We start from the raw sequence: 26,456 nt of genomic DNA, 5'->3' as shown, positions 1-26,456 counted from the left end.
AACTTCATCAGGCGATGAAAGGAGACAGAGACAGAGACCCACATTGGAGCACCGGACTGAAATCTCAAGGTCCAAATCAGGAGCAGAAGGAGAGAGAGCACAAGCAAGGAACTCAGGACCGCGAGGGGTGCACCCATACACTGAGACAATGGGGATGTTCTATCAGGAACTCACCAAGGCCAGCTGGCCTGGGTCTGAAAAAGCCTGGGTCAAAACCGGTCTCGCTGAACATAGCGGACAAGGAGGACTGCTGAGACCTCAAGAACAATGGCAACAGGTTTTTGATTCTACTGGACCTATTGGTTTCGTGGGAGCCTAGGCAGTTTCGTGGATGCTCACCTTACTAGACCTGGATGGAGGTGGGTGGTCCTTGGACTTCCCACAGGGCAGAGAACCCTGATTGCTTTTTGGGCTAACGAGGGAGGGGGGCTTGGTTGGGGTAGGGGGAGGGAAAGGGGAGGCAGCGGTGGGGAAGAGACAGAAATCTTTAATAAATAAATTTAAAAAAAAAAAGAAAACAAAACTGAAGCAGAGTATGATGGCACACAGCCGTAATCCCAGCACTTGAGAGATTCACGGAAGATAATTGAGCCCTAGGCCATCCTAAATTACATGGATTTTCTATAAATAAAGTAAATAAGCAATCAGTAAAACGCACTGGTCAACTACTACAGGCAGTGCGCTATTCAAACTGGACGCATTCTGCCGACTGTAACAGACTGCAACCACAAGATCTGACACCCATAATATGTCATTGCTGATAACACAGACATTCACATTCTCTGTCACTGTGGAGCAGGATCAAACCAGTGTCTGTGCATGATAGGCAAGTACTGGCCCACTAAGCTACACCCCCAACCTCATCTGAATTCACCCTTATGAATGAGTTAGACTGTAAATGTTAACTTACAAATAAACATTAAAATGATAGCATGGAGCAATGAGACTTTTTACTAACTTGGATATTAGAATGTATCTCAATAAAATAAGAAACACTGACAGGAGGTATCTTACAAAGAATTTATTGTACTAATGGCACTGTATATATTAAAAGTATTTGAGATTACTTGTGCCAGAGAAGTATTAAACAATGTGACTGCCAAGCCTATTATTGACAATGTGACATTCTTTCCCTGCCATTCATGGGTGGATGAGGACAGTGAAGAAACTGATGAGATAGGAACAACTTGATGGGGAACAGGAGTTTCCCCTGGCTTTCCCTATATTACCTAATCATTGCTCTTTAAAGGAGCCTTTATTTTGATGTCTGGGGCAGAAAACTCACTTAACATAACAAGAGTGGCTATAAAATGGAAGTTCTGGTGAGAGCACATTTGACCTGGTGGCCCTCCTCACTAGGTTCTGGCAGGTGAAACTGGCATACCAAATGAGCACAAGCCAAATGAGCTTCCAATGATTTATTCATGTTAGTTATAGAGCAGTGGTTCTCAGTCTGCGGGTTGTGACCCTTTGGGAGTCAAATGACTTTCACAGGGGTCACTAAAGAGCATTAGAAAATACAGATATTTATATTACAGTTCATAACAGTAGCAAAATAGCAACAAAAATAACTTTATGGTTGCAGTCACCACTATGTGAGGCACTCTAGCAAAAGGACAGAGCAATAGGAAAGTTGAGAAGCACTGCCAGGCATAGAGCATCATGATCCATGTTGGAAAAGGCACTTTACTCAGCCTACAATGACAATCTGGACGTCATTCTAGAGGCAGAATGTCAGCCTTTGTCTACCATGTTCAAAGTTAGGCCACTGTACTCTCAAATTATTTCCCAAGGACAACAAAACTTAACAGCAAATACAGAATTTGTCAAAAGGTGCAAATTAAAATGTTAGTTTTGAAAAGTCTACATTACTGTCTTCTAGAGCTTTTAAAAACTTATAAATGCTTTCTAATGTTCTTTTGCAGAAAGATATTCATTCAAATATGTGATAGTAAAATGCCTACCTAGGACCACAAGCCCAAAGCTGAAAGAACCCATCTTATCTGCAAACAGCTCCATTTTAAAGGAAGGCTACAGTAGAGGTAAGTTCTATGAGATCTTACCAAGCATAGTCAGCCTAGTCATGAAAATTTATCAGGAGTTTTCCAAGTAAGAAAAAAGACTATATTCCAGGTAGAGGGAACATTATACACACAGTCACAGGAAGGGTCGATATACATCCTACTTGAGGGAGCTACTTGAACATACTGTGAAACACTGTGGAGAGTGACCAAGAGGCACCTAGGAGGCTCGGGCCATTGTGGCTTTTCAGGACACAAGTGTAGGCACCTATAGAGTGATTTGGAACAAGCAAAAGAGTGTATGAAGGAGGCCAACCACCTAGCCACACAGCCAGTCACAGAGTAAGAGTGAAAGTAAAATACACAGAATTAAGAAAAGGAAAAAGCCCAGAGGTAAAAGTTAGCTGTGATAAGATCAGAAAAACTGGCTATTACAGATAGTGCTGCTATGAATATAGTTGAACAAAATGCTTTTGTAGTATGATTGGGCATCTCTTGGGTATATTCCCAAGAGTAGTATTGCTGGATCCTGAGGTAGGTTGACTCCCAGTTTCCTGAAAAACCGCCACACTGACTTCCAAAGTGGTTGCACAAGTTTGCATTCCCACCAACAATGGATGAGTGTTCCCCTTACTCCACAACCTCTCCAGCATAGGCTATCATTGGTGTTTTTGATTTTAGCCATTCTGACAGGTGTAAGATGGTATCTCAAAGATGTTTTGATTTGGGCTGGAGAGATGGCTCAGTGGTTAAGAGCACTGCCTGCTCTTCCAAAGATCCTGAGTTCAATTCCCGGCAACCACATGGCGGCTCACAAACATCTGTAATAAGATCTGGTGCCCTCTTCTGGCCTGCAGACATACAGACAGAATATTGAATAATAATGAATAAATATTTTAAAAAAAAAGATGTTTTGATTTGCATTTCCCTGATCTTAAGGAGGTTTAAGTGTCTTTTGGCCATTTGAACGTCTTCTGTTGAGAATTCTCTGTACAGTTCAGTACCCCATTTTTTAATTGGGTTAATTAGAGTTTTAATGTCTAGTTTCTTGAGTTCTTTATATATTTTGAAGATCAGACCTTTGTCTGTTGCGGGGTTGGTGAAGATCTTCTCCCAGTCAGTAGGTAGCCTTTTTGTCTTAGTGACAGTGTCCTTTGCATTACAGAAGCTTCTCATTTTCAGGAGGTCCCATTTATTCATTGTTCCTCTTATTGTCTGTACTACTGGGGTTATACGTCGGAATTGGTCTCCTGTGCCCATGTGTTGTAGACTATTTCCCATTTTCTCTTCTATCAGGCTCAGCGTGGTCAGATTTATATAGAGGTCTTTAATTCATTTGGACTTGAGTTTTGTGCACGGTGATAGATAGAGATATATTTTCATTCTTCTACAGGTTGACATCCAGTTATGCCAGCACCACTTGTTGAAGATGCTTTCTTTCTTCCACTGTAGTATTGAGGTGAGCAGGCCTGCTTTTTGTCCCGCCCAGCTCCAGCATAGCTAGCTTTACACCCAAAATACACAAATTATATTCATTTAAACATGCCTGACCCATTAGTTCTAGCCTCTTATTGGCTAATTCTCACATCTTGATTAACCCATTTGTAATAATCTGTGTAGCACCACGAGATGGTGGCTGACTGGGAAAGATTCTAGCCTACATCCATCTTGGGCTGGAGCTTCATTGCTTCTGCCTCACTGCCTTCTTCCTCCCAGCATTCTGTTCTATTTACTCTGCCTACCTAAATTTCTGTCCTATCAAAGGGCCAAGGCAGTTTCTTTATTAACCAATAAAAGTAACACATAGACAGATGACCGACCCACCTACATCATTCCATTGCATAATTTTAGCTCCCTTGTCAAAACTCAGGTGTTCATAGGTTTGTGGGCTAATATCCGGGTCTTCGATTCGATTCCACTGATCAACGTCTCTGTTTTTATGCCAATACCAAGCTGTTTTCATTACTGTAGCTCTGTAATAGAGTTTGAAGTCAGGGATGGTAATGACTCCAGAACATGAGCAAGGAAGTCAGGACCGCGAGGGGTACGTCCACGCACTAAGACATGGGACTGATCTAATGGGAGCTCACCAAGGCCAGCTAGACTAAGACTGATGGAGCATGTAATCAAACCGGACTCTCTGAATGTGGCTGGCAATGAGGGTTGAATGAGAAGGCAAGGACAATGGCACTGAGTTTTGATTCTACTGCATGGACTGGCCTTGTGGGAGACTAGTCTGTTTGGATGCTCACTTTCCTAGACCTGGATGGAGGGTGGAGGACCTTGGACTTCCCACAGGGCAGGAAACACTGACTGCTCTTAGAACTGGAGAGGGAGAGGGACTGGGGGAAGTGAGAGGGAAATGGGAGGAGAGAAGGAGGCAGAAATCTTTAAAAAATAAATAAATAAATAAATAAATAAATAAATAAATAAATAATCAGAAAAGCTGGATAGAAACAAGCCAAGCTAAGGCCGAGCTTATTTCACAAGAAATAATAAACCTCTGTTTGTAATTTATTCTGGAGCTGGGTGGTAGGCCCCCAAAAGAGCTATAGTTTTAATGACCACCAAAACCTGTAGGAAGAAATCATATCATATTCAATGTTTCAGAAGACTGATCTGCAAAATAGATGGCACGGCAATAAACAAGGGGAAGGCAGAAGAGGGATATGATAAGGCTTCAATCCATAGCACTAGATCAATCATCAATCACATTATATACAGTGTCTCTTTCAGTCTCTCCCTTGTGGCAAACACAATTAAAATTTCTAAATTAAAAAAAAAAAACAGTTACAGCTGCATTACCTCATAGCAGGCACCAGCATCGAGGCATGTGTACACATGCTGCTGCATGGTCAGCATGTCCTGCAGCAGCATTCTCCACTGAGACTCGCCAACAGGAGGCTGCCTGGGGAAGGAAAGAAAGAACACATGAAACCAGACTCCAAAGGCACAGGTACTACTATTCCAGGCACAACAATATTTTAACAAACAATAGGGCTAAATTCATTTAAATTTATAGAAAAGGGTAGAAAGAGTTCACACGTGGAGAGAAATCCCACAGCAAAATAAAGCAGAAAAACCAGAAACAAGGACGAGCTTCAAATCCATCCTCAAAATGGTGCTGATATGGCTGGATGTTGCCACGTAGAAGAATGCAAATAGATCCTTATCTATCCCCATGCACAAGACTCAAGTCCAAATGGATCAAAGACCTCAATATAAATCCAGCCACACTGAACCTCATTGAAGGGAAAGTGAGAAGTAGCCTTGAACACATGGGTACAGGATACCACTTCCTAATATAACACCAGCAGCACAGACGCTGAGAGCAACAATTAATAAATGAGACCTCTTGAAACTGAGAAGCTTCTGTAAGGCAAACGGCATAGTCAATAAAATAAAAAGGCAGCTACAGAATGGGAGAAGATCTTCACTCACCCTACATCAGAGAGAGGACTGATCTCTAAAATACATAAAGAATTCAAAAAACTAGACATCAAAAGACCAAAAAAAAAAAATCCAATCAAAAATTGGGGTAAAGATCTAAACAGAGAATTCTCAACAGAAGAATTGCAAATGGCCAAAAGATACTTAAGAAATTGCTCAACATCCTTAGCCATCAGAAAAATAAAAATCAAAATGACTCTAAGACATCATCTTACACTGTCAGAATGACTAAAATTAAAAAACACGGATGACAACTTATGCTGGAGAGGATGTGGGGTAAAGGGAACACTCCTCCATTGTTGATGGGAGTGCAAACTTGTACAGCCACTTTGGAAATCAGTGTGGTGGTTTCTCAGAAAACTGGGAATCAATCCACTTAAGATCCAGCAATACCACTATTGAGAATACACCCAAAAGATGCTCAATCATACTACAAGGACATTGGTTCAACTTTGTTCACAGCAGCATTATTCATAATAGCCAGAACCTGGAAACAACCTAGATGCCCCTCAACTAAAGAATGGATAAATAAAATGTGGTACATTTATGCAAAGGCATACTACACAGCGGGAAAAAAAAAAATGGCATCTTGAAATTTCCATGCAAATGGATGGAACTAGAAAAAACCATCCTGCATGAGGTAACCCAGAACCAGAAAAGACAAACATGGTATGTACTCACTCATAAGTGGATATTAGATGTAAAGCAGAGAATAACCAGTTTATAGTCCACAAATCCAGAGAGAACTAGGTAACAAGGAGAACATGGATCCCCCTGGGAAGCAGAATTCAACAAGATCTAAAAAAATTGGGAGTATGGGAGAGGGGGAGATGAGAGGGTGAAAGAGGGGAGGGGAAAGGAAAGAGGAGAGGAGAACATGAGGGAACTAGATGGTTGAAATGGGAGGACAGAGTGGGAGGGAGCCATTATGCAGTGTAAAAAAACCTGGCACTAGAGAAACTGTCAGGAACCCACAAGAATGACCCCAGCTAAAACCTTAAGCAATAGAGGAGACGGTGCCCGAACTGGCCTTGCCAGTCAGATTGATGAATATCTTAAATGTTATCACAGAAACTTCATCCATCAACTGATGGAAACAAATGTAGAAATCCATAGCTAAGCACTGGACCAAGCTTACAGAGGCCAATCCAAGAGAGAAAAGAGTGATAACATGAGCAAAGGGGTGAAGCCCATAATGGGGATACCCAGAGAAACAGCTGACCTGAGCTAGTGAGAGCTCACTGACTGGGACTTATAGCAAGAGAACCAACATAGGACCAAACTAGGTCCACTGAATGTGGGTGATAGTGGTGTGGTTTGGGTAGGCCACTGGCAGTGGGACCAGGATATATCCCCAGTGCTTGAACTGGCATTTTGGAACCCATTCTTTTTGGAGGGATATTTTGCTCATCCTAGATGGGGGAAGGGCCTCAGTCCTGCCTTAAAGTGATATGTCAGACTTTGTTGACTCCACTTGGGAAGTCTTACCCTCTTTGAGGAGTGGATGGAGGGCTGAAGTGGGGAAAGCAGGAGGAGAGGAAGAGTGGGAACTGCGATAGGTGTGTAAAATGAGAAAAGATTGTTTTAAAAAATAAATTTAATTATTAAAAAAAGACATAGGAGGCAAGCATAGGCTGCTATTAGCACAGGTCTGGGGAACAGGAACCACCTACCGCTAGCATTATAGCTGGAGGCTTTGCTATAAATCAGTGACTTTCAACCTTCCTAATATTGTGACCTTTTAATACAGTTCCTCATCATGGTGACCCCAACGATAAAACTATTTTTGTTGCTACTTCATAACTGTAAGTTCACTACTGTTATGAGTTGTAATGTGAATATCTGATATGTAATCACCCCTAAAGAAGGCATGGCCTGCTCGCCTCATGAAAAGGGAGGACCTGCTGGGAGTAAAGACCTATATTTTGGTTATAACCTCTCCCTGTGAGTAAAGAGTGTCTACAGACTTGCAGGACCCAGGACTCTGAAGTAATTAGCATTCCCCCTGTTAGTAAACATTTACATTTCCTTATCTCTTCCTATCAGCTAGGGATGTCTCCAGAACTGACATTCCAGTAAGAACAAAGACAAAGCAACCTACCTACTCCTTCCCCTTTTGCTATATAATGCTCCTGAGAAAAAATAAAGTTGGCAGCTTGATCAGAATGCAGACTAGCTGTCCGTTTCTCATATTTCTTACTTTTTTTTTTAACTTTTTTTTGTTTTGTTTTGTTTTCGAGACAGGGTTTCTCTGTTTTGGAGCCTGTCCTGGAACTAGCTCTTCTTGCCCCTTCATTTCTCCCCTCCAGGATCCGGTTCCTGATTCATGTCCCACTGGTCAGGACAATGGCCCACAGGGTAAGAACCACTGCTTTAAGTGGAATACTAGGCAGCAGTTCACAAGCAATAAACAGAGACCTTCAGGATTTACCTTCTTAGGTGACACAAGTTGCCAGAACCTCAGAGTGGTTGCAGGCATTGCCAGCTGCATTAGGAAGAAACATCAAGCTCCAAAAAAGACAGTCTCTTTTGCCAGAATTCCTGAGACATAATTTTCAAGATCCCCTCAAAAGAGAGGTCAGTAACATGCTCACAAAAGACCAAAGCATTCAGCTCCTATCCAGACAGTGTATGGTTATTGCTCATCCCTGCTGTTGAGGAGACTATACTCATGCTCAGCCCTGGTCCCTTAGACTTATAGAATGTTAACGGCCCTTTCATAGCAGCTGCAGACAGTCAACTCTTCCATTGGCCACCTACTCATTGCTGGGTGGGCAAACAATCTACCACAGGAGAGAAATGCCTTTACCATCCCTAGGCCATGCTTAATACTTCTGTCTGTACCCACTATCTCCATACTAATATCCACTGTCCTGAAGTTGCAAAGAACCAAGGAATAGGAGAATATCTGATTCAAACATCCCCTGCCCCAGTGTTCAGCAATAGGAAATAATAACAGTGCATCAACAATCCCTCCCCAGATAATCTGCAAATAGATGATTGTTAATCAAACAGGTCAGCGTGGGGCTTCCAATCGTCCTGCAGAGCCCTCACTGCAGTCACATGTCTCCTGCTTAGGGGTGGTGTGGGACAATTGACTGTATTCTGTCAATTATATTTTAAATAAATGCTGATTGGTCAGTAGCCAGGCAGGAAGTATAGGTGGGACAACCAGACAGGAAGTAGAGGCGGGACAATGAGAACAGGAGACTTCTGGGAAGAAGGAAGTTTCTTCTACAGTCCTTTGCCCAGCCTCAGAACAAGCAAGATATAACTGCCTCACCAAAAAAAGGTACCAAGTCACATGGCTAGCACAGACAAGAATAATGGGCTAATATAAGTTATAAGAGTTAATAAGAAACCTGAGATAATGGGCCAATCAGTTTATAGTTAATATAGACCTCTGTGTGATTTATTTGGGACTTAACGATTACAGGAACCAGGTAGGACAGAAACCCCTCAGACAACATAGGGGAGCTAACAGCTGTTGTATGTCCACCCCCAGAAGAGCCTCCTCCTCCACAGAGGCAAGTACAGTGGGGCTCACTGGCCATCTCCCAACAGTCCACCCTTGCTGAACTACCAACTAAGACTCTAAAACCTCCAAAATGTTTTCCATCAATTTTGCCCACTAAGGAGATAAATTCAACATAGATTTTGCTAGACATTCAGACAGAGACTAAGAATGACCCCATTTCCCTTCCGTTTTCTGCACCTACTTGACTGGTTTATTCACTTTATACTAGTCAAATTCTACATAGTATTCCTACCTCAGCAAAATAGTTGTACTATGGGGTTCATCAAAGCCATGCAAAACGAAACAAACCTTTCTTCACTTTGATGAACACAGCACTGCCCTGTCTGATGAGTGGCTACCACAACCCATCTCTCTCATTCTCAGCTATTCACTATCACTGCTACCTCATGCTTTTCTTTTTATACCGTCAGATAGTTCCCATGCGCTCCAATTCTCCAGATTCCAGGAAGGGTTTTTAACACACATCTGTATTCTCGTCCACCTTTTAAGTATCCTCCCAGCTTTGAGAGGTGCAAGCTTAGACCTCTATTTAATTCTCCCCCTCCCTCTTTTCCCAGTTTCCTTTAGAAACAACAGGCTAAAGTGAAAAACACTAGCTGTATGCCCCACTGTAATTTCGCCTTTATAAATGCAAGTTCCTCAGGGTATCCATCCAAGCCTCAGTCCCACATCTTATGTAAAACAGCAACCTTGTGATGACTATAAGAGCACAGAAGCTGACACAGCATCCCACACCATATGAGAGGACTCATACCTGACTCTCCTGTAGACAACCCACCCTCAGATAGTGTAACTGTCTATCACTCACAGCAAGAAAACTCCACTGCTCTTTCCAAACTCAACTTCAGCTTCATTGATTGCTGCCACCTACATAAGTGTTGTGGAAATTCTCTCCATAGACATATACTTCCCTCCTTAAAGAGCTTCAACAACAAACCAGTTTAGCTTGGTGAACCCAGAAATTTATTAAGGTTACTTAGAGGAGCATATGACAACCCAAAGCAAACATAGCACTGAAAAGTAACAATGTGATACTTTTGGAAAAGTATCAAGCTTTGAAAAATGAAAAATTGCAGAAGTGAGAAGTCAGACTCTTCCATTAACCTTCCACGGTATAAACATTCTAGTGCCTCCCCAGACCAGGAGTCTACATGAATTCAGGGCGGAATGACAGACAGCTGATGGAAAGTGCAAGAAGAAATGTCCTCAAGTAATGATCCAATGACCCTCCTCTTCCCCTCCTTCTAAGGGAGAACATCAACAGTCAACAAGCAAAGAATCAAAGATGTTCTGAAGAAGATGGCTCTTATGCTCAGAGCAGAGCAATTACAACACAGCAGCAATTTATAAACCGGAGCAGGGTCACACAGCAGGAAGGCTTTGCAAACCCATGACTACAACCACTTGAAGTCTGCTTCCAAAGTTGCAGTCTCTCCTGCAGCAGGGAAGGGGGTTTTCTGGCAGTTTCACCCATAGTCATGGATTTGTGTTATGAATGTACAACCCTGCTGGATTAAACAGTCCTGACTCAAAGCCCAACTCACAGAATCACCAAGAATGGGTGAGACTAACTCTAGGCAACTATGGACACTGAAAAAGTCTGCGTGCTCCTAACACACAAATGAGCTGGATTTCTTGTATGGAGTATGGTGTTTTCATCTGACTTCTAGGCTCCCTCCTCTGGGATTTTTATGATTAACTTAAAGTACAATATATAAAAAGGTACCTAAGTTTTCTGATCCAGTATTTGAGAAATGAGAGTGGATGGATGGATCTTGGGTTTTAAAGACATTTTGTTTTAAGTTATGTACATAATTAATGTTATAAAACAGTTGGAAGGGAACATGCTGTAAGTGCCTTTGTTCCTCTCAGTTCATCTTACTTGAATGTACCTGAACTTGGAATCATTATGTTTACCACTAATTATGAAGTTCTAGACAATAAAAGAACTCAATATTTGAAAAAGTAGATGCTGTTTGTGTTTGTCAAGTACAAAATAAAGTTTCTTTTACATGAAATCTTTTTCTTTCTTGTCTCAATATATTGTCCTTTAAAATCATGATCACTACCAGATGCTATGATATGTATCTGGCAGTCTAGCATTCAAGAGGTTGAGTCAGGGGAACATAATTTCAAGGCAGCCTGACCTACAAAGCAAGATGCTATGTCAAAAACAACAACGACCATCATTTCTAACTGTTCTGTGCTTAAATGAAGACGATAGATCCTAAGTATATAATAATTAAGCGTCAGCACATCTGCTTTTGAGACTGGCTATCACTATGTTGCACAGGCCGTCCCCACATGCTTGGCTTTGAGCATCTTTCTGCTCCGAGTAGCTGAGATAACAATAGTCCTGGTCACCAGGCCTAAAATGTTAACAAGCACAGGGCTCACTGTCAGTGCCGTTTTCTATTTACTACCTGAAATAAACACTTCTTCTTGCTCCATGTGCAACAAGGCACATGAAGACACAGTACTTTTCTGGCACACACACACACAGAGAAAACATACTGTTGCTTCTGCAAGTTTCCTATGACAACCTATAAAGTATATTCAGTATTTTCATCTTGCTCATTGAACTTTTTTGATGGGCTTCAAAGAATTGCAGGACTCCTTTCAGATTTGACTTGAAGGCAGAGGAGTAACAAAATGTTTGAAGTCAGTGTCCAAGTTATTAGCTCAAAAAAGTCAGACCTTGATCTTGTCAGGCTTTACGCACATCTCACAGCCCAGCTGTTCCTCTGGAAGCCATCAGCACTAGGGCAGATGGTATAAATGTTCCCTCACACATGGCTAACCATAAGTGGAGATTCTAATTAAAATAAATTATAACACATCATTTACAATGGCCTTTTTCAGAATGCATCCCGTAAATAAAAATCAAAAGTGGAATTTGAAGAAAGCAGAATTTAGCAAACCAATAAGATGTCTGAATACAAAGTATTAGTTACAAATCAGTAATGGAGATAGATTTTCCTCCAACCCAAGTACAAACAGTACCATATTCAAGATGGTAAAACCTGGACTCAGACTAACATGATGGGCTCTGTCATCATTTACGATGCCCAGAAGACTGTTTTAGAGGTACTGAAAGCTTGAGCACACTCACGTGTTGAGACTAATACCAAGCTGACAACTTTTAAAGTGAGACCATGTTCTCCTAAATATTCACAGTAAGCAGACTGCCGCATGTAGAAATTGACACTGGGCACATCAGAAGCACATACACAGCTCAGCAGCTGGAGCAAGGCTTTCCAGCTGTGGAGGTGCTGGTCCTAGCAAAAGCAGCATCACCCTAGGGGCACTGACCCCTTGTAAACTTGTCATAAGACTAAAACAGTCCCTCAGTCAGCAATTTCCCGGGCCATAGTGTGTAAGTTCCTTGCCAGTATCTCTAGCTTAAAAACTAGAAGAAAACCTAAGGCACAAATACATGTTTAATAAAGACAGCACAGTGCTGCAAGAGAGGGAGACAGTGATGAGAGAAAGATGCAAGATGCGAGACGTTCCCAGGACAGAGTCTGGCTCTGCTCGGAGGAGCTGAAAACAAGCACTATCTTATCAATATTGGAATTTCATTTCCTCTTTTATCTGGCTCAACTGTATCTCTAACCATTCATTATTTAATCCTACTGCCAGCAAGCTTGTTCCCTGTTGAATACGATTTATTATTCCCCTCCAGACATCTTTACATTTTCACACCTTCCCCGTGTGACAGATTCAGAAGGTAACTTCCTCATACCTACCTGGGGACCACCCTCAAACCTCTGACTATCTCAGAATCCATTTGTTAAACCAGCCTCTCCATGTCAGGCTCTCCAGCTACTGCCTGACAACCAGTGAAAATTCACAGGTCTTTCCCACCAGAACTATTAGAATGGTCCAAATGCTTGCCACTGGTTTATGGGCCATTTGGATCCCACTTAGTTGGAAAAGCCTTTGAAAGTCTTTTGTCTTTGAAAATTTTTCTACAAGGCAAATTCTCAATTTTCTCCCTCATATTTAACTGGACAGCTTGGACAGATGAAGGAGATACAATGTCTTGCTTTTACACATGCTGACAAAAAATTGTCCAAACCTATAACAAAATATTCATAAACAATGTGAATGAAAAATTCATTTATTCAGGATTAAAAAATATGAATATTAACAAAATAAACAAAAATTAATGTGAATAAAAATTTACAAATAAATGTATAATTAAGAAAAGTACAACTAAATATGAGGGAGATGCAATTGTTAACTAATAAATTCAGTTTGCTAGCTCTCCTATAACTTTTGAATCTCCAAAAAGGAACAGCAAAATTCATACCTCCATCAGAATAAATGTACTTTAAATGATAACAACATAGAAAGAGCAAAATAAAATCACAAAACACAAATACTTTACTCTAAAAATTGCTATCATGCTGGCTGGTGGTGGTGCATGCAGATCTCCGTGAGCTCAAGGCCAGAATGGTCTACAAAGCAAATTCCAGGACAGCCAATGCTATACAGAGAGAAACACTGACTAGGAAAAAAGTTGTTAGCATTACTATCTTTTATTCACCTATTCATTTGAAAATACGAGTATCTACAATTTGTTAGAAACTTTTTATGAAACAAGAATAAAAATTAAATTATATAGTCAACAATATATAAGTGAGTTCAGCAAGACTGTAAGACTAAAGATCAATATATGAAAGAACAATTGATCAGTTCTGATGGTGAATACCTGTGACCTTAGTACTCAGAAGGTGAGACATAAGAATTAAAAGGTTGAGACCAGTATGAGCTACACAGGAATACTCCAACTCACAAGTACACACACACATGTACACATTCACGTGTACACACACATAAACACACACAAACACAGATTGCATATCTATATATTATGAATGAACTATGTCAAATGAATTTAATACAAATTACCATGTAACATACCTAGGAATCAATTTCACACAGTAATTACAAGACTTGCATACTCAAACTATGAAACACTGAAAGGAACAGAAAGGCATTCGTTCTGTTCCCATGGACTGAGAGCCTAAAAAGGGTTTAGCACAGCCACACTCCCCAACTGGGGACAGACCTGACACCATTATCGCCACCCCAAATGAAGGTTGGCATGCTAGCACACACCTGTAAACTCAGGGGTCAGGAGGCTAACACAGTAGAATATAGTAGGGTTGAGCCTAGCCTGAGCTAAATGTTGAGTTAGGTAGCAAGATTCTTTCTTGAATTAGAAAGAAAATCACAAATAATAATATTAGAAAAGTTGATTCTAAACTTTATATTAGAAATACAAAAACCCTATAATATATAACCAAAACAAATGTAAAAAAAGTAAAGTCAAAAGACGAATATTACCTAATTTCAAAATTTATAATACATCTAAGATAACTAACACAGTGTGCTACTTGAAAATAAGTAAATAAGTAGAAGAGACACAATAAAATTGTCAAAACCCAGCCTGACCTGTGTGGAAAACTGATTTTCAATAAGGTTACAAAGGCAATTCAGTAGAGAAAGGCTAGAGTTTTCAACAAATAGTGTGAGACTAGCCAGACTGTAAAAAAATTTTGACCCATAGCTGGAAAAATAATCAAAAACTGTGAAAACAAATCATAAATTTAATTTGTGTGAATTTTAAAGTTTGGCTAAAAAAAAGATAAAAATAAACTTTCTGTAAAACTAATACAAACACAATCACAGAGCACAGATTGGCTTCTGAAGTTATGTAAAGAAAAAAGGAGTCCACTCCAAGACTATGGCTGTTCAAGATATCTAGGAGCTCAGAAAAACGAGAGTTCAGTGCTCAGTCACAACCAGAACATTTCCACCACTCCTTCTGAGGCTCGGAGAATGTTCTGGGTGAGAGAAGAGAAAGAATGTAAACTCGGAAGGACAGAGTCGACTGCGAAATGCCATCTTTGAAGCATGACATGGCCACTGCAGTCAGTCCCAGCACTATGGGCGCTTGCACAAGACTGAGCAAGACACATGGGTCCAGGAGGGGCTCTGGGCTCCTGAGTCCCTGGTGAAGTACTGGGTTCTGGAGAAGAGTCAACTGTCACCTTCAGGTGTTTACGTAGAGCCAGTCCTGGGTTTAGAGATGAATGAGGGTGATGAAGCCAGCCAGGGGTGAGACTGTGGGATGCTAAGAGGATAAGGGGAGAATAGGCAGAATGCACTGCAGAAGTGTAAAACTTCATCAAATAATAATTCTCACCAATGGAAACAGTTTTTTTAAGCCTGTTCATCAGAAACTGTAGATAAGAAAATGGAAAGGGCAAGGTACACATGGGAGACTCCACTGATGCCTTAAAGGCAAAGTGGGTCCGAAACAGTGACCATGGGAGACTCAGTCAGTGCCTTAAAGGCAAAGTGGGCCCCACATGGTGAAAAAATCCTCAGATGCAGTAAGGAGAAAGCAGCTTGGTGTTGGAGGATAGACAGAAAAGATACACAGACAGAAAAGACCAGAACTATGTTTCCAGCTATCACCCAAAGAGGTACAAGCACACACCCAATAGGGGAGAAACGTACAGAAATGCACCTGAGTTGAGGAGGGTACGAGCAACAAACCCAACCCCTAAAGTCTGGTTTCAAACTAAATGGAATGAATACAGAAAAGACTATTAGGTAGGGTTTTTGTTTTGTTTTGTTTTGTTTTGTTCCCAACATATAGTCCTGCAGTCTATCTTTATGTATTCAAAAAAATTGAATATGGTCCTTTGAAAACAAAAGTATCTATAAAAGCTATGTTTATAAACATCAAAACTCAAAACAACTCCAGTGTCCACTAACAGGTGAGCTGATGGAGGAAGGTAACTGGTTAATTATAATAAACCAACTGCTTGGCCTCATAGCTTAGAACATAGGTGGGATGAATAAACAGAATAGGATCTGGGCGGAAGAGGAAGTGAGGTCAGACTCTGCTCTGCTCCCGGAGAGACCCAACAGCTCTGCTCTCTGGAGCAGAGACACCAGGATGGACGGAGGCTAGACTCTTCCCGGTAAGCGCACCTTGGGGTGCTTACACACATCATTAGAAATGGGCTAGTCCAGGTGCAAGAATTAGCCTGTAAGGGTTAGAGTTCATGGGCCAAGCAGTTCTTAAATGAATACAGTTTGTGTGTTGTTATTTCGGACATAAGCTAGCCAAGCGGCCGGGGTGTTGGGGACGCAGCCCCGCTTCCACTTCCTATTTCAACAGTGAGCAAACACAGGATGTTAAAAAAAAAAAAAAAAAAAACTAACACATGGATTTCTATTCTGCAAATAAAACTGTAATCTTTTAAGTCATGGTACAAGGCGGATAAATCAAAACAATTATGCTAAATCAATGTAAATCAAATAACAAAATAATGTCTGGCTCAGTTACATAAGAGTCTAAGAAACTGAAAATAAGACTTAAAGGGATATACAATAGACGGCAGCAGCCCATGAGTGGCCTAGAAAGTAGGAGGAAAGGGACTATGGAGAAGGAGGAGGAAACTTGTAAGGGTCACTGTCTCTTTTGGCCATTATCCTCGATGGAGTGACAGTGTAGACCATGAGAATGTGTAAATGTGCATATATCAAAACTTACCTTTTAGCAGCTGTTGTTCCTTCTTCTGCATTCAAACAATTCAAAGAGAGCATAATATACAGTATCAAGATTTTCTGTGAATTTTCCACCTTTATGTGGCTTTACTTTAACCTCTATTTCTTTTATTTTTACTTTTAACTTTTGGCTTTTTGAGACAGGGTTTCTGTGTCTCTTTGTCCTGGAACTCACTCTATGAGCCAGGCTTTCCTTGAACTCACAGAGATCTTACCATCTCTGCCTCCCTGGCATTGGAATAAAAGGGGTGTGCATGATACCTTGAAGTCACAGAGGTCAATCTACCTCTGCCTTCCAAGTGTTGGGATCAAAGGTATGTACCACCATATCCAACTCTCTTTCTTTCTTTTTTACTTTAAGAACTTTAACCTTTAGCCTACATATATTTTTAACACACGGTAAACCATTTAGAGCTTTTCTTTGTCTTTGAATCTCTGTTTACTGGATATCTATCTTTTTCTGAATACATGAGTCTTTAATTTGCTAAGCAGTATGGAGAGGATTAAGTGGCTTTGACGGCTAGATCCAGCCCATTTCTTAGCTTTCTGAGATTTTAGCCTCATGGCTGAGGTATTGGCTGTAGCCACATTTATCACCACAACTGTATGGTATTTCAAGGTCCTTGCCATCAAGCAAGCTGCAACAGTGTGTCCACAAAAAAACACTGAAATGCTCTCTCTGTTGTCAGAGCTCCTGCTTCAAAGAGTCAGAGTTTGCAGTGGCAGGACGGCCCAGAAAGATATTTGCTTATGAATTCTGCTGAATTAATCCAAGATAGGTATTTTGAAAATACCTTGACTTCAAAATTAAAGTCAAAAGGTATGTTACTTTGGAGAAGAGATTTTACTTTGGTTTCCATAGGAAATGAGAAGCTGTGGATTCATTCTGAGGTAAGAAAAATCAGGTTTCATCAAGAAAGACCACCTGAGAAATCTCCGGCAGGAACAGATGGCCCAGTTGTCAGAATTCTACATCCAAAAAGGATTCAAGATACTGCCTTAGATGATCAAGCCTCACAGGATATTCCAGTCAAGACTTGATCATAACTCTAAATTTTCTTTAGGTCCCCATAAGATTATCAGTGCCCCCAACCAGCCAGAAGTAGCCTGGAATACTCTGCCCACATTCCCCAAAAATGGACTATGGACATTTTCTTTGTTAAAAAAAAAAAAAAAAAAAAAAAAAGGAGGGGGGAGTGGTGCAGGATAATTATCTGTATTCTGTCAATTATATTTTAAATAAACACTGATTGGTCAGGCAGGCAGGAAGTATAGGCAGGTCAACCAGACAGGAAGTAGAGGAGGGGCAATGAGAACAGGAGAATTCTGGGAAGAAAGCCCATTCCTCCCAGTCTAGCACAGACCACTGAAGAAGCAAGATGTGACGTGCCTGGCTGAAAAAGGTACGGAGCCATGTGGCTAACATAGATAAGAATAATGGGTTAATATAAGTTAAAAGAGCTAATGGGCCAATCAGTTTATCTAATGCAAAAAAAAACTTATCAAATTATATATCTTATAGCTACAGTATGTCATTGACCAACTATATAACTTATCGGAGTTTTCAATAAAGAAAACATCAATATCTACAAGCATCTATCAAGTGTGTTTGTCACTTACTTTCGTCCAATGTGCCTAGTCAGACGAACCATCAGGCTGCGTGCCTCTTCTGAGCTGGACTGTGTGTTCTTAACAAACGAAACTGGCTTCTCCAGCCCATGTTTTTTCAAAAGTTCTGACACACTATAAGTGAAAGAAGAAATGTTGAACATTGTCCAAGCAAAGAGACGAAGTTTTTAAGCATTTAAATTACACTTAAACATTTGGTAGAAAAATAAAAGGTATCACATATACATATGATCCAGTAATACACATTGCATTAATTCTTACCAAAAATAAAACACATAATTATATATCAAGCAGCATATTTCTCATCGGCTTTTATTAGACTATACTTGGAATAAATGATCTATTCTTTAAAACATGAAATATCTAACTGAAAACCTTTCTGGCAAGCTGCCTCCACTCTAAAAGCACACACAGTAATAAATAAGGCAAACGTGTGGCTTTAGTACTAGGCTTCAATGCTTGTCAGTACACAGCACTATGGTGTATGGAGCACTCTGTTCCCTTAAATGCAACTTAAAATATTTTTATACTACCATCTCTAGTTTGAGTGAATAAAATGAGTAGATGGTCTCCAAATACTGATCCTTTTCTATATATACACTCTTAATAAAATGGTATCATCATCAATTATACATTAGAAGAATAGTTGGTTGTTATTATTTTGTTCCTTCCTTCTGCCTTCCCTTTCTCCATTCCTTCCTTCCTTCCTTTCAATACAAGGTCTCACATACTCCAGGCTGACCATCAACTCATATATTCTAGGATGATCTTGAACTTCTGATCCTCCTACCTCCACCTCCTAGTGCCAAGATAACCAGCACAAACTACCACATACACGTTTTATGGAGCTGGGGATCAACTCCAGAGCTTTGTGCCTGCTGAGCAAGCACTCTACCAGCTGAGCTACATTCCCAGATCCTAGTTTATTCAATTTGTATTTATAGTATATTTAATAATTGTTTATATATATGTATATGTGTACATATATACATACATACACTCATACATAAAAATGAATGCTAGTAAATAACACCAAACTCCCTAAGGGGTAATTAAGACTATTCTGTCTCAAAGAAAGACAGCACAAGCTCAACATTTCATTATAAAAGTAAGTGTATCCCACCAAAAATGCATCAAAATTCCAACATAGTTTGGTATTATCCCAAAATCACTCAAACACGCTAATGTGCTCCAAGTCTTATGAGTGTAACAGACACTATTTACTGACTGATGAAATTGTTGCTATATAAATTAACATTTCTGTGTATCTAGAAAGTATGAGGGATTTTAATTTCTTAATGTAATAGAACTTTCATCATCTCATGAATTAATTCTTATATATAAGAAAGACTTAAGTTCAAAGGTTATCTAGCTAGTGAGAAAAAATGCTTGGACTTGGATACACACTTATCTGACATGACATCTCATACCTATTATTCCCACACAGGAAGGCTGAGGCAGGAGGATAACTGAGTTTGAAGCTAGCCTGAGCTACATGGCAAGATGCTTTTTAAAAAACAAACAAAAGCACCACACAACTGTAAGAACAGCACAGGAGCAGTAGAGGCAGGAGGATCATCCATGGACCCCAGCAAAACTGCATAGGGGTTGAGAAAGACTGGACTGAGGAGCACAAGCAGCTGTATATGCACACACTCAGGCTCCTCAGGTATCCAGCTCCTACCCCAGCACTCTGCTACTGTAAGACAGTACTCACATCATTGAGAAAACATTCAGGAGAGTCACGGGACTATGCGTTCAAACTGGACATGAATAACAGGCCATAGCTGCATTGCCGGATAGACACCATAATAAGTATAGAACAAAAAGACTTATCTTTTTTATTCACCTGAGAATTTTTTCCAGTTGGTCTACCATGTCATGAAGAGCTTTGGTCACTTTTGTCGTATGGCTAAAAAACATAAAATTTAGGTTTAGAAATGGGTTTTTAATAAAATATAAAACAACTATATGGGGTTAAAAAAAATGCAAGTTTCTCTTACATGGAACAATATTACACTGTCCAAGTAAAATTTGAGGCTTATTTCCTATATACCATCCAAAGACCCCCAGGGTCCTACACTATATCCTTGAAGTGCCAATGCATAATATGACTATCAGGCCTATCTCTGGTCACACCCAGAAGCATACAGTGAAATTATTTGTACCTATTTCACCAAATCAAATCAATGGACTAAGATGAAAATTAGTGTAATCAAACATCACTCTCTGTTAAAGATTAATAAGATGTGAGCAACTAATTTCTAAGGCACTTTTGAGTTGATTCTGCTTCAAGGTAAAAGAGAATTATGAAGAGTTGTTTACTAGGGGTGTAGGTATGAGTGTAGGTGTGCATGTATGTGTGTGTATGTGTATGCATGTGTGTGTGTGTGTATAATAGTAAAAAACAAGAGGTCAATAGTTTGAGAGGGAATAGGGGGACACAGGAGAAGTTAGAGTTGGAGAGGAAGGGATATAAGTGATATAAACACAGTACTAATATATAAAATTTGCAAAAACAATTTTAAAAATAGAGTCACAGTTGATCTTAGTCAAAAGGCTAACCAGCAATGGAGAAAGGGCAAAGAGTAAAACCATCATGTACCATGGAAAAAGACACTAGGGAGCATGGCCCACACGCTGGCCTTCTGCTATGCCTATCAAGTGCTGCAACCTCCCAAAGCAGTCCCACTAGGACTAATACTCAGGGGGTACACTTAGTAGATTCTCAGGAGTGCTTTAACCATTTCCTCTCCTGGAAGAGAATCACATCAACTTCAGTGGTAAGGAACCAGGGCAAGTTCACCCATCAGAAGATCATCCTTATCAGGGAACAACTATAAAAGGAGCCATTGGGGAAGAACTTTTATGACAATCAGCATCAAAGAGACCACAGATTAATAAAACTGTATCCGCAAAGCCACATAAAGGTGGCACAACACACACATGTGAGTTGTCATGTGGCTGCAGGGCTCAGCAGCTTTCAGAGGTCCTCTCTACATTGGCCCCGGCCATTCCCCACTAACAGCCACTGACTGGACCCTCACAGGTACTTTAGAATTATGTACCTACTGAATTCTAGACAGAGTTCTCAAGACAGCTGGGTAACAGGGAGGAGGGTGTCCACCTATACTCTCAGGACAGCTGGGAACAGGGAGGAGGGTGTCCACCCATGCTCCCAGGACAGCTGGGAACAGGGAGGATGGTGCCCACCTATGCTCTTGGGAGAGTCGGGTAATGGAAAGGAGGGGAAGAAGGAAAGAGGGCATCTATCTATGCATCTGGAACTAGAACTCTAAGTTTTGTTTTTAATGAACAAGAAACAGTTTGTTGACCTTAAGAAACCAAAATAAATATTGAAATTCAAAAGCTGGATTAGAAGATAAAATTGAGAAAATATCAGATCAATTCATAAAAGGTCAAAATGTGAGGAAAAGAAATAAAATAAAAAATAAAAAAAGATGCAAACAAATACATGAACAAATAAGATCTACAATTAAATACCAAAGCCGGCAGACCTAACCTTTGAATAACAAGACTTGGAGGCAGTGGAGAGGGGAGTACAAATAAACTCATCAAAGAAAAAAATAGAACTATTTAGGAATGCACCACTGGGCCTTATCCTCCCAGGTCAGAAATAGAAAATTACAGGCCAATGAACAGCACACTGTGGCAGAATTCACAGCAAAAATACAAACTCGGGATATTTGAGAACACTAAGGAAGACCACAAGATACTACCAGTCTACAAAGGAAAAGCCTAATTCAGAATGGCATCAGATTTCTCTGCAGCACGGACAGGACAAAAGCAAGACCTTGAGAGACCACAGGAACTGAATGATCAATTGAGAATTCCAGGGAAAGTCAAAACACCGACATTGCTGTAGAGGTATAATTATGACATTACCGTGTTTGATGAAAAGCTATTTGAGATTGGACACCATTAAAATAAGAAGCTATATCACAAAGGAAGGTAAAAGGCAGTAAACAACACAGAGACGAGGCCAAGTCCCCAGGTAAGAGCACAGCTGATGGGTCACACCAAAGAAGACAAAGGGCAAATCCAATGAGGAGGGATTCAGAAGTGGGGAGGGCCAAGGAAAAAAAGGAAGCTGAGAGATTATCAAGTTCTTCTGACTACTTTATGGTTCTGTCAGGAGCCCAAGGAAAAAAAAAGAAGAAGAAAGAAAGCAGGAATGATACAACCCAGGGGAAAGAGAAAGCTAAAGAGGAGAAAAGTCTCACCTTGCTCTGACAAGGTTTGCACTACCACGATGATGTCAGAAACACTAGAGTGGGAGGAAGACTATCCAATAACAACCACTACCACGTACAGTTCAACTATGAAATTCAAAGTCTAAGACTATAAAGAAAGAGTCCTAGCTTGTTTTCTGCTTTTAAGGGAACACAATGAACAGAGCAGTTCAGGGAAGAGGGGGCTTATCTGGTTTAGAGGAAACTGCTAGTCATCAAGAGGGGCCACACAGGACTTCAAATCACGAATCTGGCAGCAAAAATTAAGAGAAACCACAGAGGATGCTACTCACTGGAGCTTCCACTGCTTACTTGGCGATCTTCCTTACACAGCCAGACCCTCCACCTATGGATAACACCATCCAGGATGGGGGTGGGGGGCCTTCAATATCAAGCAACAATCAAGAAAGTGTCCCACAGGCATCCCCGCTGGCCAGTCTAATGGAGTCAGTTTCTTAAATGGGATTCCCTTTTTTCAGGGTGACCAAAACTAACCGGCACAGAAGGCAGGCAAAGAGAAAACAACGAAATTTTCTTGAAACTTTTTGCTTTTTAAGCTAGACAGGATGATAACCAAGGCACTTGGATGGTAGAGATTAAAGCAGCACAAGTTCAGGGCCAGCATGACCCACAGAGAGAGTCCAAGGCAAGCCTGTGCTACATAAAATTATGTCAAAAATACCCCATCAAAAAGAGAGGGGTGAGAGCATTTACTTTGTTATCCAATACTGGGAAAGTGGGCACCAAACAGCTGTTTACTGTCTTAAAATGCTTCATTTCAACTGTTTTCTTGCCTTACCTTATACTTGCAAATTAGAAAAGGAATACGTCCCCATGGGCTCTTTCATAATACAATGGAGCCTCTCTACCAACATGTTTTTCTAAATGGCACTAACCTTCCCAGTGGAAGGGCAAGAGCCTCCTAGATGGTGTGGCATCCTATGCACAGCAAACTGCTTTCCTGAGGTGTCACATAGGCCTCTCTGTGCCCGCTGTGGGACACTCCCCCGAGCATGACATCTGTCACCACTTTCATCTGGAGATGTTGTCATGACTCAGAAGCAAACCTGACACTGGACTGGTGACAGTCTCTCAAAGAAGGGAGGAATGTAGCAGGTGAGCAGACCCTCACCTGAAGTCTCAGCCACCCACTGCACCTCCATGCCAGCAGTAAGTGATTCTACCCCAGCTGCACATGGCCTGCAGTCTAAGAGGTCACTAGACCTACATAAACTGTAGGAGGCTAGTGGAAGGGCGGATTCCATGTGGACAGGAGGCATCACCTAGATCAGACTTTACAACAATGTAGCTGCTTTGGGGTCACTCCTGTGTCTGATGCCTATACGCCATAAGGAAGATAAATAAACACATTAGTTCATGAGGCTGAACTCAGAATCGTCCTTTGTTCAGTCGATCAAGCCCTATGTAGGGAAAGCACTTAGTTGCATCTGTGCAGGAAAAGCTCTTATAGCACCTGCATTAGTTGTAAGTCAAGTTCAGTCCAAAGAACTGGTGGGACATGGGTCAAACCGTGTGAACGAGAGTCCTCTTCCTAAGGGAGGCTGTGGCACGCAGTGTGCCTTGGGTCCCCATACAAGGAGGGTAACTATTAGTGATGCTACTGTGAAAGCTGGGTGAACATGATGGCGGCCGATCTGTGACTCTGTGAAGACAAAAAGACAAACTTCACCTTTGAAGTTTTAATATGAAAAGGCCAGATTCTGGATAATACTCTGCTACTATGTAAAAATTTTCTTCCTTTCCTTGTATCCAAGTCTATGGGAACCAGTGTTTCAGGGTGGTTTGGAAACATGGTGACTGCTACCATCCATCTCACACAAAGTAAACACTTCCCTAACATGAGAAGCGAAGTAGAAAATTGAGGGACAGACTGAATTTACAGCAAGGAAGCCTTCCTGTCTAAATATTTAACGTCAAGGAAGACACTGAAGACACAGGTTGAGCACTTTGGCTCAAGTACCAGAGGCGTGCAGACAAGGAGGCTGACTTGTAGTGAGCATCATGTGGGATGCTTAGGAACGAGACAGCAAGGAAGATCCAGGGAATGACAGCTACATGACATCCCGAGAGAGAACTACTAAATATGAATGAAGAAGAAAGAATTCACAAAATAAATACCGTTAGTCCATAAATACTTAAATCTCAGTTAATGAACAAAGAAATCACTTCTGCAGACTTTTAGAGAATTCTTGTCACAGAGCTGCTGTTTCTTGCTTCCAGTGTGTGATGACCACGGTTAAGGGAATGATCGTGGAAATTACAATTACAGTAAACATCCATTTAGTAACAAAAGAATGAAGGCTATCTCCAGACACCAAGCTGACAGACAGTTTTCATGTCTTCTCTATATGGTTTATAAACCATAAACCTTTATGGTTTGCAGGCCTGAGGTAGACTCAGGGCCACATGAATACTAAGCATGCACTCCACCTCTGAGCTACCCCCTCTCTTTTTTTCTTTGTAGTTTCAAAGTTTTCTGTTGATGAGCACTTAGAAAAGTGGTGCCTTTGCTTTAAACACTAGAATAAGAAGACTCAATGAGATCGGCCTCCTTGGCTTCTTACCCACTTCCCCTCTGTGGAAGGCATTCTAAGATGTCATAGCAGAGAGAGAGCTGGTCACTCCGTTCACAGTTATAGATGCACTCGAGTGCTATGGCCATCAGCTGGTCCTGGTCAGGAATAAATTTTTGCTGCAGCTAGAGAAAATAATGCATGCTGTAGTCAGTGTGAGTTTCTCCCAGCACTACTGTCAATAGAATATTAAACAGTGCCATTAATCAGCCAAAGAAACAACTCTTGATTTTTCTGTAGCTTACAGACTTTTGAGGTATTTAATAATTCTAAATGAATTCACATTTTAATTACAGAATCAGCTAGAAAAGATCATTTGTAACCCACAAGCTTCATCTGCTAAAATCAGACTCTTCAATTTATGGCCCATTTCAAATAAAGTAGATGCAAGAAACAAATGACACAGTGAATTATAACGACATCAACATTAAAAATAACATTTCTATCCCGAAAGCCAAACTCTGTGTGTTTCAATTACAAAACATATGAAATCCCTGAAGTAATATTACAGACATTAGAGCCTATTGTTTTCCACACTGCACTGCCTTGCTACTGAGTTGACCAACGGCAATGCAGTGGCACAACCACAGAGCACACTCTACTTCTGAAGTACAAAGATGGCCACTTCAGGCCTCTGTCCACATAGAATATTTCTTTCTCACAGCAAAGCTTGGATTCCTATTCTTAGAGTATTTTATGAAATACAGAAAATAACCAAACAGGGCCTTATTTTCTCATCTCTAAGGCCAAGGTATTACCAGCACCATCCTATGAGGGAATGGGAAGGAATAAAGACTTTAATATACATAGAGAGCTTATGTTATTCCACCACAGATTTTTGTTTCATCTCTTGATTACATGTAATAGTAGAATGTGGACACTACACAAGAATGAAACCAAAAAGAAACTTTACATGTTCAGTATACACAAAATTTTTCTTCACAAATTTTGATTCAGGCTTGGCTGAATTCATTTGATTAATACAAAGGATGCAAAATCTGCAGTATAGACACCACAATATGTTTCTCCCCTAGACATAGGGCTGACGAATTCTCCTTGTATATTTCACCCAAGATATGTTCTCAAGGATTCATTCTGCCCAGCTCTAAAGTCTACCAGGAACACAGGTTTATTTCCACTTGTCACAGAATTCAACAGGACACCCCAGATGCTGAGGTTCCTGGTGTGTGTCCTGCACATGTGGGTCTTAGTGGGCATCATTTCACTACTAAGACAGGACACCCCCAGATGCTGAGGTTCCTGGTGTGTGTCCTGCGCATGTGGGTCTTAGTAGGCACCATTTCACTATTTGGAGAAAGATCCTTTTGCTCTCTGTATCCTTGACTATGATATTTTCTCTTCAAACCAGTGTGCATTT

The 26,456-nt window shown here is 40.7% G+C and overlaps 1 protein-coding gene across 2 annotated transcripts in view; it reads right to left on the bottom strand.

The window, feature by feature from the left end:
• Positions 1 to 26,456, bottom strand: part of Nbas (NBAS subunit of NRZ tethering complex) — a 291,403-nt gene that overhangs the window by 157,773 nt on the left and 107,174 nt on the right. For both annotated transcript variants that reach the window (XM_050141900.1, XM_050141901.1), the window contains exons 26-29: positions 25,070 to 25,203; positions 20,081 to 20,143; positions 18,223 to 18,345; positions 4,827 to 4,929 (exon numbers count right to left, since the gene is read on the bottom strand). In XM_050141900.1, the coding sequence (XP_049997857.1) occupies positions 4,827 to 4,929; positions 18,223 to 18,345; positions 20,081 to 20,143; positions 25,070 to 25,203 (423 nt within the window). The remainder of the gene's footprint in view (positions 1 to 4,826; positions 4,930 to 18,222; positions 18,346 to 20,080; positions 20,144 to 25,069; positions 25,204 to 26,456) is intronic.

The sequence above is a fragment of the Alexandromys fortis genome, unplaced genomic scaffold (genome assembly GCF_014885135.2).
Source record: "Alexandromys fortis isolate MF-2015 unplaced genomic scaffold, M_Fortis_MF-2015_v1.1 scaffold_30, whole genome shotgun sequence".
In the NCBI taxonomy this organism is placed as follows: domain Eukaryota; kingdom Metazoa; phylum Chordata; class Mammalia; order Rodentia; family Cricetidae; genus Alexandromys; species Alexandromys fortis.
The sequence above is the reverse complement of the archived record's forward strand: the minus strand, read 5'-3'. Positions and strand labels throughout refer to the sequence as shown.